The 17,502-nt window shown below is 39.1% G+C and overlaps 1 protein-coding gene across 3 annotated transcripts in view; it reads left to right on the plus strand.

The window, feature by feature from the left end:
- Window positions 1-17,502, plus strand: part of ENPP1 (ectonucleotide pyrophosphatase/phosphodiesterase 1) — an 81,043-nt gene that overhangs the window by 38,931 nt on the left and 24,610 nt on the right. For all 3 annotated transcript variants that reach the window (XM_032800781.2, XM_032800783.2, XM_032800782.2), the window contains exons 6-11: window positions 1,246-1,343; window positions 10,520-10,599; window positions 12,358-12,477; window positions 13,977-14,086; window positions 15,634-15,699; window positions 17,054-17,126. In XM_032800781.2, the coding sequence (XP_032656672.1) occupies window positions 1,246-1,343; window positions 10,520-10,599; window positions 12,358-12,477; window positions 13,977-14,086; window positions 15,634-15,699; window positions 17,054-17,126 (547 nt within the window). The remainder of the gene's footprint in view (window positions 1-1,245; window positions 1,344-10,519; window positions 10,600-12,357; window positions 12,478-13,976; window positions 14,087-15,633; window positions 15,700-17,053; window positions 17,127-17,502) is intronic.

Genomic DNA, 17,502 nt, shown 5'->3' on the forward strand with positions numbered 1-17,502 from the left:
TTGGGTCTCTACAACAACTGGACTTTTTTGTATTTTGAGTGTTTCCTAATGTACCGATACTTAATTGGTGTTTCCTTGTCCTACTTGCAAATTTTGTGCTTTTAAATCACTCTTAATTCTTTGTTTTGGGTTGCATTGGGTGGGTTCTGATGGTCCAGAGTAGAACAAGGCTCTGATCCTACAAATACTTAAGCATGTGCTTAACATTGCTCACCTGACTAATCCCATAGACTTCAACGGGACTGATCACATACTTAGATTTAAGCATGTACTGAAGTCTCTGCAGGATCTGGGCCTACATGATTTATGCAAAAGGATAAATTATTTTCTTTTGAAAAGAAAAATCCTTGTCTTTTCCTGTGGTGGTGGAGAAAGAATGTGTCAGATATCCTTACATTTCAGGTTAGGCTAGCTCAAGGGAGCAAGATATGTAAATACCAATCTTTTCTCTGGCTGATTCAGAGAAGGGATTTGAATCCACATCTCTTATCTCCAAGGTGAGTTCCTTAATTGCCAGGCTATAGAGTTGTTCTTGCTATTTGGCACAATTGACTTTTAAGTATTTATACACATGGTATGGCTGCACTTGAAACTGCAAAGCACTACCGTGGCAGTGCTGCCGCGGCAGTGCTTTGAAGTGCGAGTGTGGTCGCAGCACCAGCGCTGGGAGAGAGCTCTCCCAGCGCTGCACGTACTCCACATCCTCTACGGGTGTAGCTTGCAGCGCTGTTTACACTGAGGCTTCACAGCGCTGTATCTTGCAGCACTCAGGGAGGTGTTCTTTTTGCACACCTGAGCGCGAAAGTTGCAGCGCTGTAAAGCGCCAGTGTAGCCATGGCCAAAGTTGACCAGCTCCAACAGGAGTGAGAGCGATCAATTAAATGTAGAATGACTTACAGCCTGGTTGTTAGAGTGCTGGCCGGGAAGATCTGAGTTCAAGTCTCTGCCCCATTTCTCATGGCCCAGGCAAGTATGTTAACCATTGGGCTAAACCTTATAAAAGAGCTGAAAGACAAACTTTGCTGACCTTGAAGAATTTTTCTCCAGCAGAAACTCTCAGGTCAAATTTATGAGTAGTTTCTGGTCAACTGGAACTCCATTTTTCAGCAAACAAACTTTGAAAAATTTCTGCCTAGCTGTAATTGTGAACACTGAGTATCTGTTTAGCTCTTTACACTGAAAAAGCAGAGTAAAGATATTAAATTCCATATTTTTCTTTTAACTCTCTTATTTCTAATTGTTCAGGTTTGCAAAACCCCCAGTTTTGTTGTTTTCTTTGGATGGCTTCAGAGCAGAGTATTTGCATACCTGGAGTGGACTTCTTCCTGTTATTAGCAAATTACGTGAGTAGATTCTCTGTCTAAGCAATAACATGACACTTCATTAGAAAAATCTAAGCTGTCCATTGTTTTAAGAATACAAGGAGAACTCTTTTAAACACTTCACCAGGAGCTGGCCAAGTATTCTTTGGGCTCTCAATAAGGACTGAAAATGGTTGAGCAGCCTTTTCTGTGGGTAAACAGTGATAATTTTGCAAAATAAAAAAGCAGTTAGATGTGATGTTTTGACTCCATACCATTTCTAAAGTATGATTCAGCCTGCAGAGTGACTTGTATTTAGATGGGGAGGTGACAAAATAATGGAAAGAGGGGTAGAAAGTATTTCAATATTTTGAGAAGGAAAGTGTGGTGGAGAAAATATGAGAAATGACTAATAAAATGCAAGAGCTGATGAATGGAGTAGGAAAATGATGACATTTGAGGGAGGAGTTTCATTTTGTTAAATGATTGAGTGACTAGAAATGGCCATAGTCTTAGTGCTTTTTTTCAACAGGTTTTGTGATGTTTTACTGAATATAAATTTTTAGTTGTTTTTCTTTTTTTTTAAAGTCCAAAGTTTTTATCTCTTATAACTATAAGGATAATTTAAACATAAGGCATACAACCAAACTCTTGACCACTTGTAAAAATTCCATGGTACTTCTTGCCTGAGTAGCAATGTCAGGTTTGCTGTGCTATCCAAATTGCATTCTGGAGTGACTACATTCTGTTTATCTAAAAATAACAATGAAAACATTCTCTCCTTTATATATTAAAAATGTATACGCTTGGACTGAGATTGAGATGGAAATAGGAGATAGACTTGGTGAAAGTCTCTGGGTAAGGATAAAAGGGGTAAAAAACAAGTGATGTCACGGTAGGGGTCTATTACAGACCACCTAACCAGGAAGAAGAGGTGAATGAGATTTTTTTTAAACAGCTAACAAAATCATCCAAAGCTTGGTGGTGATGGGGGACTTTAGCTACCCAGACGTCTGTTAGGAAAACAACACAGCAGGGCATAGATTATCAACAAGTTATTGGAATGTATTGCAGGCAATTTTTTATTTGAGAAGGTGGAGACAGCTGCCAGGGGAGAGGCTATTCTAGATTTGATTTTGACAAATAGGGAGGAACTGGTTAAGAATTTGAAAGTGGAAGGTAACGTGTGAAAGTGATCATGAAATGATAGAGTTCATGATTCTAAGGAATGGTAGGAGGGAGAACAACAAAATAAAGACAATGGATTTCAAGAAGGGAGACTTTAGCAAACTCAGGGAGTTGGTAGGTAAGATCCCATGGAAACCAAGTCTAAGGGGAAAAACAATAGAAGACCATTGGCAGGTTTTCAAAGAGACATTATTAAGGGCACAGGAGCAAACTATCCCACTGTGTGTAGGAATTTAGGAAGTATGGCAAGAAACCACCTTGTCTTAACCAGGAGATCTTCAATGATCTAAAAATCAAAAGAGTCCTACAAAAAGTGAAAACTAGGTCAAGTTACAAGGGATGAATTTAAACAAATAACACAAGTATGTAGGGACAAAATTAGAAAGGACAAGGCACAAAATGAGATCAAACTAGCTAGAGACATAAAGGGGAACAAGAAAACTTTCTACAAATACATCAGAAGCAAGAGGAAGACCAAGGACAGGGTAGGCTCGTTACTCAATAAGTGGGGAAAAATAACAACAGGAAATGTGAAAGGTCCTTAATGACTCTTTGTTTTGGTTTTCACCAAGAAGGTTGGTGGTGATTGGATGTCTAATGTAGTGAATGCCAATGAAAATGAGGTAGGATCAGAAGAGGCTAAAAGAACAAGTTAAAAATTGGACAAATTAGATGACTTTAAGTCACCAGGGCCTGATGAAATGCATCCTAGAATACTCAAGGAGCTGACTGAGGAGATATCTGAGCCATAGTGATTATCTTTGAGAAGTCATGGAAGATGGGAGAGATTCCAGAAGACTGGAAAAGGTACATATAGTGCCTATCTATAAAAAGGGGAAATAAGAACAACCCAGGGAATTACAGACCAATCAGCTTAACTTCTGTACCCAGAAAGATAATGGAGCAAGCAATTAAGCAATCAGCTTGCAAACATCTAGAAGATAACAATGTGATAAGTAACCATCAGCATGGATTTGTCAAAAATATGTCAAACCAACCTGATAGCTTTCTTTGACAGAGTAACAAGCCTTGTGGATGCGTGGAGGGTGGGGTGGGGGAGAAGTGGTAGGTGTAGTATATCTTGAGTTTAGTAAAGCTTTTGATATTGTCCCGCATGACCTTCTCATAAATAAACTAGGGAAATTAAACCTAGATGGAACTACTATAAGGAGGGTGCAAAACTGGTTGGAAAACCATTCCCAGAGCATAGTTATCAGTGGTTCACAGTCATGCTGGAAGTGTATAACGAGTGGAGTCCCACAGGGATCAGTTCTGGGTCCGGTTCTGTTCAATATATTCATCAATGATTTAGATAATGGCATAGAGAGTACTCTTATAACATTTGTGGATGATATCAAGCTGGGAGGGGTTGCAAGTGCTTTGGAGGATAGGATTAAAATTCAAAATGATCTGGACAAACTGGAGAAATGGTCCAAAGTAAATAGGATGAAATTCAATAAGGACAAATGTAAAGTACTCCATTCAGGAAGGAACAATCAGTTGCACACATGAAAAATGGGAAATGACTGCCTAGGAAGGAGTACTGTGGAAAGGGGTCTGGGAGTCATAGTGGATCACAAGCTAAATATGAGTCAAAGTGTAATACTGTTTCAAAAAAAGCAACCATCATTGTAGGATGTATTAGCAGGAGTGTTGTAAGCAAGACATGAGAAGTAATTCTTCTGCTCTACTCTGCGCTGATTAGGCCTCAGCTGGAGTATTGTGTCCAGTTCTGGGCACCACATTTCAGGAAGGATGTGGACAAATTGGAGAGAATCTAGAGAAGAGGAACAAAAGTGATTAAAGGTTTAGAAAACCTATCTATGAGGGGAGATTGAAAAAATTGGGTTTGTTTAGTATGGAGAAGAGAAGACTGAAAGAGGACATAACAGTTTTCAAGTATGTAAAAGGTTGTTACAAGGAGGAGGAAGAATTTTTTTTTCTTAACTGCTGAAGTAGGACAAGAAGCAATGGGCTTAAACTGCAGCAAGGGCAGTTTAGGTTGGACATTAAGAAACACTTCCTAACTGTCAGGATGGTTAAGCACTGGAATACGTTGCCTAGAGAAGTTGTGGAAACTCCATCATTGGAGATTTTTAAGAGCATGTTAGATAAAAACCTGTCAGGAATGGTCTAAATAATCAGCCCTGTCACGAGTGCAGGGGACTGGACTAGATAACCTCTCAAGGTCCCTTCCAATTCTATGGTTCTATGATCTTCATCACAACTAGAGCTGTCTGGAGGATGACAATTCCATAGCACAGCAACTTCAAAGTTTTGAAAATTTGTTTTAATTTTTTAGTGAACCAAATCAAAATCTTTCAAACACTTTAATGAAATATAATTATGTCAAAAAGTCCATATTTTATTAAAAACTGAGCTTTTTTTAAAATACAAGGAACTCCTGATGAGAGAGACTAACTTTCACATTCTCTAGTCTAGTGACATGGGCACTGGCTTGAGATGTGGGTGATCCAGGTTTGAGCTTGCTCTGCCTGACTCAGAGCAGTGCTTTTCATACCAGATCACTCTGAATCAGACAGGGCAGGCTTGAAGTTGGGTCTCCCACATCCCAGACCGGTGCCATGCCACCAAGCTAGCAAGGGCAAGAGTTAGTCTGTCTCTGGTCACTTTGGACCAGAGACCCTTGGACCTGAAAAACCTTACCAATGAAAACTTTAAAACTGATAATATTTTGGCTTTGATGAAATTTCATTTAGTTGGAAATGTTGTGACCAGCTGAAGTCACATCCTATTATGTAAAATAGTGGGGATATTGTTCAGCGATAGACACCTTTGCATTTAATTTGCCTGCATTTAATTTGCAGGTTAAATGATTTATGGTATGTACATGCTGGTATGTGGAAATATAGCCCAATTTTGGCTGTCAGTGCATGGGGCACAAGGAGAATAGGCTATGATGCAAGGAGCGTTAGCCTCTCCTTCATGTCCTGTGCAGAGGACAGCCACAGTATGGAAAGGGAGTGCAAACCCTGTGCTAGCCTGGAGTCAGCAGTAGCACTATCTAATCCAAAGGGGGATGAAGCTGGGGTAAACAGGCCTCACATCCACAGTGATGAGCAGAGCTGGGCCAGCACGAGAGAGGAAATACATGATGGACCTTTGCAAAGTTTGAAGCTCCTGATGTAGTGTGCACAACTGTGGGCCCTTAGAGGAATTCTGGCAGAGTGTCTTCATCTACCGCTGTTATAGCACAATGACTCCTCATCCTCCCGATGATTTAGTCAAAGGACTGAAGCCTGATGAAAGCCATAGATGTCAATGGCAAGAATCCCATTAATTTAAGTGCCCTTTGATTTTGGCCTATAGTTTGTAATTAAACATTCTGGAATGGTAGGTGCTATATGTAAATTATTGTCATTTAATATTGTAAATCAATATGTTGCTAACTTATTTTCATAGCACACTTAATAAATTAAAGCACCACATAGCCTCTGAACTGGCAAATAGTAGCACACTGGAGTAACTATGCAGGTCAGTAGTACTATTGGAACTACTCATGCATATGTATTTGCAGGACTGGGACCCATGAATATAAAATTCCTGTTCATTCCACTTAAGAGTTAGGATTTAAATAGCCAAATTGGAGTCATTAGAATCCCCCACAGAACAATGTCTCTATAGCATTCATTGTTAGACATGGGGAAAAACATCAATTTTTTTCCACTTTATTTTTTAACTAAGATTTTATTAAAATATGTATAATTACAAACATAAAACACAGTTTTTGTTCATAAAGATAAGCGGCTGCAATTCTGCTCCTTTTCTTGAACCAATATCAGTCTGACACTGGAACATAAATAGCAATTCATCAACACTAGCCATTCTAGGGTCCTGATCCAGAGAACCCTTATGCATGTGCCTAACTTTACAGTGTATTGTGCTGCCGATGTCAGTGGGACTACTGATGTCATAAAGTTAAGCATGTGGATAAGTGTTTGCAAGATGAGGGCCTAAATTCCCTGCTGGACAGCCAGCAACTTATGATATATTAGAGGAAGAAATGGTGAAAAATATCTGTTTCAGGTAGAATATTAAAAAAACAATGAATAAATTGCTTCACAATTGATGGGAAATTGTCAGATGCACTTCATTTGCAGGACACATTCATTTATAATACTGGTTAAATGATGGGGAAAAAATCACAATAAAAAAACCACCAAAATTCATCAGACAAATTTAACTAAGCAAAACAATAACTATAGTTTCTTTCCATAATACATACCCCGTGGTGGAGGGCTGCCATCATCCTGACCCTCCACCTTTAAGGTGTGAGAGGTAAGGGGCTGGCATTCAGAGGTCTTCCAGAAGTGTGTATTGCTACAGTTTGGCCCAGTCTTTCTGGATGGTCACCAGTCTGTTGTGTGTGGACACAAATGCTAGGTCCATGTGTTACTAAGCCAACTGGGTCTTGGTTGAGTCTAGTCATTGTTCCTAGTTCTGGTCTCGAGGGCATACACCCAGGCTCTAACCTTTTTTCTGAGCCTTTCTTAGGACATGGGACTCCACATTCCAGTCACCCCAGATCCTGGGACTACTGCCTCAGACCTCCCAGGCCTCCTAGTTACTTGAACACATTCCCTCAGAGTTCCACCTAGCTATGGGCACTTTGGCTTCTAGTTTAGCCATCACAGGACAACATGGCAGAAAGGCAAAGAACACAGACTTAGCAGAGAAATTTCTTAACCACAGTCACTTTACTCTTTAACAGCACTAAAGTGACAAATCTTTGCAAATTCATAAGTCTGAGATGCACTTTCCCCTAGATTGATCTCACCCCTTCTGTGAGTCTGAGGTCTTGTCTGCATTTCAGGCTAGCCAGATTTCCTCTTCCTCCAGCAGTCTTCTTGCATGTGGTGATAGATGGCCCTACTCACAGAGAAGCCCTCTTTTATAAAGTCTTGCTTCCTTTTTGGCCATGCGCTCCATTGGTATGCTTATTCCTTAACCCCTCTGGGCTTTTGTGTAGATAGTCCATTGTTCCTTGGCAATGGTCTGGTAATTGAAAGACCCTCAATGGCTGTAGATTGTTGTCTTGATGGATTATTAGAGATCACATCTTTCCTGGGCAGGGTAGCTTACTAGAATACATTGCAATAAGCTTTCTTTGAGCAAGGTTAGACACAAGTTCATCATATAACAAAAAATGGATGTCCTAATCCGAAATGGAGGTGACAAATTGGAGTTCACAGTTTGACCCAGATATATCCCACTCTGTCACATGTACATTTTGGTTTGGGAAAAGGGGGTTGCAGATTTCTTTTGGCTCTTCAATACACCAATTTTCAAACAAATCCTCTTTTTGTCTTCACCTTTATCTGGCTTTGAAATATGGGAAGTGAGCCAAGTAGACTAGAAGACAAAGTAAAGTGCCTGCCAAAATCCCCATGGATTTTGGTTAACAAATTCTCAAGATTTATATTTTCAGGCTTTAGGAAAATAGCATCTGGGGAGATAGCTAGGACAACAAGTTTGGAAATGCTTGAAGGGGTCGCTATGTCCCAGAGCACCAGAAAGACTTGGTAGGGAGGATGCCTTTTATTATACTTTAAAAAGGGAATATTATGAATTTTAGGAGAGGGTTTGGCCTGTTCTTATTTTATCTAAATTTGTTTTTCTCCAGTTGGTGCCTAGTCCGTAGCCTACTGAAAGCAACACAAGACTTTTTCCAGTGGATTCAATGTGTCTTAGATCAGGTTCAGCTGACGTAGCAAAATAACATGTTGGTTATAAAGATTTCTTAAACTCTGCCAACATCTATACTATACTGAACATATGGGAGAGAATGATCCAAAGTGCATGCATAGATTACAGAGCAGAAAATCAATCTAATGAATCATTAACTTTATGCTTATCTTTATCCTTTGCACCAGGAGTAGGCAACCTATGGCATGGCATGCAAGCTGATTTTCAGTGGCACTCACGCTGCCTGGGTCCTGGTCACTGGTCCGAGGGGGGCGCTGCATTTTAATTTAATTTTAAACTAAACTTCATAAACATTTTAAAAACCTTATTTATCTTACATACAACAATAGTTTAGTTATATATTTTAGACTTATAGAAAGAGACCTTCTAAAAACATTAAAATGTATTACTGGCAGGCAAAACCTTTAATTAGAGTGAATAAATGAAGCTCTCAGCACACCATTTCTGAAAGGATGCTGACTCCTGCTTTACACAAAACTTTTGGTCTTTGTGTGGTATTTTTTTATACTTTAGTGAGGGTTATTGTCCTAATTTTCAGAAGAAGAGAACACCTATTTAGGTGCTTGAGTTTGGATTTGGGCAACTTGCTTAAAGAATCCAAATTTTACCATTTTGGCCAAACATGAATGATTTTTCATTCTAATATATATTGTCAGTGATTTTTTTTTTTTTTTAAAGAGACCTGCAATTCTTTGGCAAGAACATAAGTTTGAGGTTATGCCTAGAGAACATGATAAACACTCCCTTTTATGGGATGTGTATATAAACTAAAAGCAAAGTAAATAGCAATTTGTCACATACCCTTAAGAGAACTGGGGCAAGACAGCATTTATAGCCCTCAGTCAAAAGCTACTTTGCTTCTGGGAACTCCCAGACTGAAATCATTACTAGTGCTCACACTGCACAGCACTCTCACCAGCTGCCAGTTTGGTGTTCTAATTGGAACAGCATAAATTCTGTAGTCATTCCTGTATACATCTGCACCAGGTATTGTTCAAAAGGCCTGATTCTGTGCCCATGGACTTCAGTGGTTAAAGATCTGCTCCATAAGGAATATCTAGAATGCATTTCTACCACTAGCTGTTAAATCAAATGTGACTTGTTCATTTCTGACATAAGTACAGTAACTCCTCATTTAAAGCCATCCCGGTTAACGTTGTTTCATTGTTATGTTGCTGATCAATTAGGGAACATGCCTGTTTAAAGTTTTGCAGTGCTCTCTTATAATGTTGTTTGGCAGCTGGCTGCTTTGCCCACTGCTTGCGGGAAGAGCAGCCCATTGCAGCTAGTTGGTGGGGGCTTGGAACCAGGGTGGACCGGCAGCCCCCTATCAGCTTCCTGCTCTCCTAAGTTCTCTGTGCAGCAGCTACCCAGCAGGCTACCAATTGCTAGCAGTTCAGCTGTCCTCCCACCACTGACATGCGCTGCTCCTGCCTTCTGCCTTGGAGCTGCTCCCGGGAGTCTCCTGCTTGCTGTGCAGGGGAGTGGGGAAGAGGAAGGCTTATATCAGGGTGTCTCGTCCCCCCTACTCCTGCGCCCCCCCCCCCCCGCTTACCCCTTCTTCATATACAGCAGAGTGGGGACAGGACAGGGCTCAGGATGGAGAGAGCTTGCTGGCCGCAGCTGCTGTCTCAACTTCCTGATCTTTTTAAAGGCAATGTACTTAGAGTGGGGTCAGCATACTTAAAGGGGCAATGTGCATCTCTCTTTCTCTCCCACACACAGGGTGTTTTTCTCTGTCTCTGTCTGCCATGCTGTCTCCCCTCCTTCCATTTGTGCTGCCTTGTACAGTATGAGCGTGTTAACCCTTGAGGGCTCAGCTGAATGCTATTCTATTATTTAGCAGTAAGGCATTCTCTGGGAAATATCGCACCCTCTTCCACCCTCTAACTTCACCACTTCCACCAAGCTTCACAATCATCATTGCTGTGTACAATATTAAATTGTTTGTTTAAAACTTATACTCTGTGTGTGTGTATGTGTGTGTGTGTATATATATATATGTATGTATGTATGTTATAATAGTTTTTGGTCTAGTGAAAAAAAATTTTCTTGGGACCTAACCCCCCTCAACCCATTTACATTAATTCTTATGGGGAAATTGGATTTGCTTAACATCATTTTGCTTAAAGTCGCACTTTTCAGGAATATAACTACAACGTTAAGCGAGGAGTTTACTGTATGAATTCTAGAATGTTGCAGAGTGTAAACTCTAGAGGGGTGTGATTTTTAAAACTGAATGTATATATAGTTAAGTCTTGTGAATTTTTTTCACTCTTATAACTTTACATTTTTCCCCTTAGAAAAATGTGGAACATACACTCCCAACATGAGACCAGTGTATCCAACAAAAACATTCCCCAATCACTACACCATTGTCACAGTAAGAACTTCTGTGTTTTTCTCTCTAAAAGATACATTGTTCTGAATTTAATCAATTCCGGGGGAAACAGGATTTGTGGATTATTAAACCCAACAAGAACAATACTTAAGATTTCCCACAGGACTATAAAAATGTAGATTCCACACTTTTCTTCTTTTCTCTTCATGCTAAGATGGCTTAATGTGTGACAATCACTGTATAAAGACTACTTATGCCTGGTTAGATTAACTTGATCCTGATAATTAATAAAAAAGTATCCAATACCAGGTGTAAGAATTCCTGTGGCATTATAAATTGGTATGCTTCTTCACTTTGTGCATTGGTGTGAATCTGGCATAATCCGCTGAATCACAGTTTTGGCCAGTGGGGTGGAAGCAAGCTAGGTTCTTTTCTCATTCCTTTTCTTTGGGAAGATATGTGCCTTATGCCCCACCCATGGAACAGAAATTGTGACATTAAGTAGACATAGATGAGGTCTGAAATGGAACCAGCAATCTGAAAATCTCTTGAGTTTTGAAGGTATGAGGAGATCTAAGGCTGTATGGGATTCAAATCTGATTCAGAAGCAGCCCAAGGGTGGAAGGTGTCACAAACAGCTGATCTCTAAGGTTTCTCCCATCTTGAATATATACAGGAGAAAATAAACCGTTTAAAAAAAAAAAAAAAAAAAGCTTCCAAAACTGGATTGTGTCTTAATGCCTTCTATGATATATCAGCAGACTCCCATAAGCTTCATGGTCAAAGAGTTTAGAACTCAAATTAAGATTGATATAATCACAACCTCACTACCTTCTGCTCCTGACTCATCAGTGCTGTTGCCTGTTTGAGTGGCATGACAGTGGATGCTGTTATGTGCACAGTCTCTGGATCTCTACTTATTTTTAAAAAAGTTGTTTAATGCCCCTTTCTCCCCAAGACACACACTCCCAAATTTGAAGAGGTGACTTGGTAGAAAGAGTTTTGCTCTACCACCATGTAATGGGGTCTCCCCTAACCTGGCATCAGACTATCCTCTGCCTCAGTTCTCCCACTCTTATGAAAGCTGGGGAACTAACTCTCCAAATAGTGTGTAAATAAAGCTCCCCACTGTCACTATTCCATTCCTTTTTTTGAGGCATGTATTTATTCAATCACAAACATAGTTCAACATCAATCAAAATAGGTAAACCAGGCACACAGCAGGTATCCCTAGCCTGGTCTTTCACCTAGCTGGAGTGGTAAGCACCCTTCCGGCTCCTTTCCCTGTCACAGGGTCTCCTCAGAAGCCTCCCTACTCCTTGAAGCTCCCCACGCCCCACCATTGAGCTACTTGTAGGTCTGTTATCTTATGGAGGCATCTAATCACAGGTGGGGATCCGCCCAACTGCTTCTTGAAGGCCATCCCATTCTGTGGCAAACCAGCTGTGCTACTCTTAAGATGTCAGGCTAAGGTTATGCCATCCATTTAGTCTCTGTTTTGCCTAAATGCCTCTAAAAGAGCATAAGAGAAAACTAGAGCAAGTAGGCTGCAAATTCAGCCAGAAGAGGTCAAGCCAAATTCAGACTTAGCGTAAGTCAATAGACTTGCATCCACTTACCCAAAGTCTGAAAAATACAGCATTACCTTTCAGAAGTGTCAATCTGTATTTGATCTTTGTAGCAGTGAAATGTGACCCTGTTAGAACATTCTGTGACTTATAGCATTTATAGTGACATGTATATAAGGATTTCTATAAAAAGGATTTTCTTTTTTATACAATGATGCAATTTTAATTGTAGGGGCTGTATCCAGAATCCCATGGTATAATTGATAACAAGATCTACGATCCCCATAGAAATGTTTCCTTCACACTTAAAAATGCAGAGAAGTTTAATCCGCAGTGGTACCAAGGACAACCTGTAAGTATTAATAACTAATATACTGCTATGAAACACAAGAAATAGTGGTTGTGTTGTTTAGTTATTTCTCAGGAAAATGATGCTACTGAGAAACAGTGTTACAGAGAAAACAACGAGGAGTCCTTGTGGCACTTTAGGGACTAACAAATTTATATGGGCATAAGCTTTCGTGGGCTAGAACCCGGACTGGGAGTGGTTGGGTCATTACAAAACCTAAACTTAATTTCCCCAATACTAATTTCTCCCTATTGTTACTCACACCTTCTTGTCAACTGTCTGTAATGGGCCACTCTCTTACCACTTCAAAAGTTATTTTTCCTCCCTTGGTACCCTGCTATTAATTGATTTATTTCATTAGACTGACCTCACACTTGGTGAAGCAACCCCCACCCTTTCATGTATTTATACCTGCTCTTATATTTTTCACTTCATGCATCTGATGAAGTGGGTTCTAGCCCACAAAAGCTTATGCCCAAATAAATTTGTTAGTCTCTAAGGTGCCACAAGAATGTGTCGTTGTTTTTGCTGATACAGACTAACACACCTACCACTCTGAAAAAAGTTACAGAGAGCATTTCCAAGGTAGCCAAGAAGCTGTCACTCAGCATAACTACATGATTACGTTGTTGCAGCTGTAAAATGGATTTGAAATAGTTTACATGTAAACTGCAATAATGAAAAAAAGGTGGCAGGATTTTTGTTAATGATGTTATTTATATGATTTTTATGGCAATTACCCCAGTTTAGAACATTTTAATTATTCATTTTCTGTCTCCTCTCTAGCCCCCCTCCAAAAAGTATAATTCTGTAGAATGGTTCCAGTCCAGGGTCCCTGTGGATACTAGTTGGGACTGTACCAAGATGCCTTTCCCAATACCTCGAATACCCAGAGCTTGAAAAGTCATCTAGCATTTTTACACACTCTAGCTGCAGTGACCCAAAGATTCCCACCCTTCCTCCTCTTCTTTTTTCTGTCTGGGAAATAATTCATTAGAAAGAACTAAAACTAACAGTTTGTGTGTGTTTTTGCCTTTCTTTTTTCCATTTCTCTGGCTTTTGTGTCTGTCTCTCACTCTTCTCTCTCCATCCTCTATCTCTTGCCATTTCTTCCTCCCCTCCAGCCTACGCTACTCATCACTAGGTCTCCCATTTACCATCTTCTCCCAACTTAGTTTCAGCTTCCTCTTTTCACCCAACTTGCCATATTATTGCCAACCTAAACATTCAAAAATCATGAGTTGGGCCTCAAAAAATCATGATCTTGGATTAAAAATCATGAGGTTTTTTTAAAAAATACATTTTTGGTTCTTGTTATTTGGCTTTTGGGTTTTGAACCTTTAGGTTATTCTCAGGTCACCTTTTCAAGCTTTTCTCCACAACCATGACTGCTAGAACTTGTTTTTTTTAAATAAAGTGGAAATTCTCATGAAATAACAGAACTCCAGGAGCTGGAGCTTTATGACAAACACTAAATAATTATACTTGTCCTCATCCCACAGATCTGGCTGACAGCTATGCATCAAGGTCTAAAAGCTGGTACATTCTTCTGGCCTGGATCAGATGTGAGAATTAATGGAACTTTTCCAGACTTGTATAGAAAGTACAATGGGTATGTAAAACATTGTGTGTGTGTGTGTGTGTGTTCCTTCGGTAGAGCAATACATTAGGGGAGAGGTAATCAATTATTTTATATCAAGGTGCAAATGTCTTGGTCATGGTCCAGACTCCAGAGAAAATAATACAAAAATAATAACAATGATAATAATAAATAAAAGATTTCAAAGTCTGTTCAAAAGCACCTGATGGTCCAGAGTTGGCTCGTGATCTGCCCATTGACTACCCTTGAATTAGGGTGTATGTGTGTGAGAGAAATAAAATATGTAGGGTTGGTTCTGCTTCCTTTCCTAGCTTGGATCCGCTTTCACAAAACAATAGATGACAGTCAGAGGATAAATATCTTCCTGCTTACTAATATAGTTCTGCACGTTAAAAGCAGAATCCCACTAGTCAGAGCCTGCATTTTCCATGATGCATGTTGTATAACTGGCTGAAGAACCTATTATGCTATAACATGGTATGGAAAAGTATGTTTATAGAAGAGGTATGCAAAAGATTTGCCATTTGAATCTGGTGATGCTTTGATGTCTTCTATTTACACTTAGAGTCTAGGTATTTGTGAAATATTTGCACCAAAGTTGATCACTCAAACTGAGCTCTTCTCTTACATGAAGTGGGAAAATCTTTACATGATATTGTCTATGTACTTGAAAAACTATGTAATGAGGTAGTTATGGGAGACATTTCACTGTCAAATTGACATTATTGCAAGTTTTCAAGGTATTTCACAGTAAGGCAGTAGCCTTCATTGTCAACTGTTAATCCTACCTATGAATAAACATTTCTCTGCAGTGGAAAAATTATGTGCATTTGAGGATCATCATTAATAATATCAAAATCTTCCCTGAGATCTCAATCTCCTCCTTCTCAGGTCCTATTTTTCTTGTCACATAGATTCTGACTGTTGGTTGCTTGTGGGACATTCTACACGTTTCTCCAGCTAGTTGAACAGGATCACTTGGAAATGCATTGTGTTGTTCAAGCTACAACTGTCATCAGCAAGAAGTGGTGCTGTCTCAGTAACATATAGGCTGTTTTTAGTGGGTGTATACTAATCTATGATTCAGTCTACTTCAGAGTTTTGATTCCAGATTTTACCTATGTAAGGTCATTATAAACTTGGCATCTGGGCTCACATTATAAACACCAGGATGGTTGTAAAAATACAGTATATGGGACAAATCCTTCTCCCCTTATGTGAGCATGCCTGGTGAAATCAGTAGAACTCAGTAGAAATCAGTAGAACTGCTTGTATGAGGAAGGCAGGCAAGAGTTAGGGCCTTATGCAAACTCATGGAAGTTGGAGACTCCTGTTGACTTCAGTGGGCTTTAGATCAGACCCTTAGCCTTGTATTTGTAAAATTTGCCATCATTGTAGTAACTCCAAATAATTGATCTAGATATATTTAATGAATATCCAACTTTAATGTTGCCAAGTGATTTCAATGATGTTTGTTGAAATGAAGACATTTCGTAATTCACGTGAACATAATTTTCAGTTCTTTGAAATACAGTTGCTATTGTATTGTTCTGATACAGTTCAATCCCATTTGAAGAAAGGGTGATAGCTATTCTTCATTGGCTGCAGTTACCTAAAGATGAAAGGTAAGTATTAAATTTCAAATGTAAAGCTCCTGTTTCCAGTGTTAGAATAATGAAATAATAATTATTAACAAATACAATGCAATGTAAATGTTGTTTATATTTAATATAATACCTTGTTTGCATTATTTCAATAACTTCACAAAAACATAAGAACGGCCATACTGGGTCAGACCGATGGTCCATCTATCGCTGTATCCTGTCTTCTGACAATGGCAATGCCAGATCCTTCTGAGGAAATTAACAGAACAGGGCAATTATCAAATGATCCATCCCCTGTTATCCAGTCCCAGAATCTGGAAGTCCAAGGTTTATGGGACTGCATCACTGACTATCTTGGCTAATAGCCATTGATGGACCTATCTAATTCTAATTATCTAATTCTTTTTTGAACCCAGTTATACTTTTTGTCTTTGCAACATCCCCGTCAATAATTTCCATAGGTTTACTGTGCATTGTGTGAAGAAATAGTTCCTTTTTGTTTGCTTTAAACCCGCTGCTTATTAATTTCATTGTGTTATGTGAAGGGGTAAATAACACTTCCTTATTCACTTTCTCCACACCAGTCATGATTTTATAGACCTCTGTCATATCCCCCCTTAGTCATCTCTTTTCCAAGCTGAAAAGTCCAAGTCTTTTTAATCTCTCCTCATATGGAAGCTGTTCCATACCCCTCGTCATTTTTGTTGCCCTTCTTCATACTTATTCCATTTCTAATATATCCTTTTTGAAAGCGGGTGACCAGAACTGCACAAAGTATTCAAGGTGTGGGCATACCATGAATTTATGTAGTGGCATTGTGATATTTTCTGTCTTATTATTTATCCCTTGCCTAATGGTTCCTAACATTTTGTTAACTTTTTGGACTGCCATTGCACATTGCGGATGTTTTCAGAGATCTGTCTATGATGACTCCAAGATCTCTTTCTTGTGTGGTACTAGCTAATTTAGATCCCATCATTTTTGTATGGATAGTTGGGATTATGTTCTCCCATGTGCATTACTTTGCATTTATCAACATTGAATTTCATCTGCCATTTTGCTGCCCAGTCACTCAGTTTTATGAGATCTCTTTGTAACTCTGGCAGTCTGCTTTGGACTTAACTATCTTGAGTAATTTTGTATTGTTTGCAAATTTTACCACCTTTTCCCAGATCATTTACGATCAACAAATTAGTTGTTTCAAGTCTGTTTCTAAGCAAATTGTCCATTTCTTTCCCTTCTTTTAAAATGTTTCCTCACTAAATGATGCACAGTTGTTTCTATTACTTAATATCCATTGTTGAATTAAAATTTTTTCTGGACTGTTTTTCAATGTGTATGTAAAATATTACATTTTTGGTGCTGTTTGATATAGACCACACTTTTACACTCTGTATTTAGAAGAACCAGATTCCTCTGGCCATAATTTTGGACCAGTCAGCAGTGGAGTAAGTAGACAGTTTTGTTTTAAAGCTCTGTATTGAGTTAGTGATGAGGTTTTGTATAGCATGTTAAATTAAATTCCATAAACTGGAGCACTCATCTGCAGTGTATTTACTAGAACAAGGACTTTGTGGGAGGGTGAACATGACCTAACATACATAATAAAAGGGCATTTAATAAATGTGCTGTTTTCAATGCTAACAAATTAGGTACTATCTTTTATCTATAATTTAAAATTGCAAATGCGAATGAGGTTGTAAATGGTGAATCTTTTGTTTCCCTCTCCCCTTCCCCCACTCATCATATGCTAGTTCTCCCTTTTGACAAAAAATACTAGAAAGTTTTGGAAAGGGGAAAAAAAAGTTTTTCCTGAACATTATC

The sequence above is a fragment of the Chelonoidis abingdonii genome, chromosome 3 (assembly GCF_003597395.2).
Source record: "Chelonoidis abingdonii isolate Lonesome George chromosome 3, CheloAbing_2.0, whole genome shotgun sequence".
NCBI lineage: Eukaryota > Metazoa > Chordata > Testudines > Testudinidae > Chelonoidis > Chelonoidis abingdonii.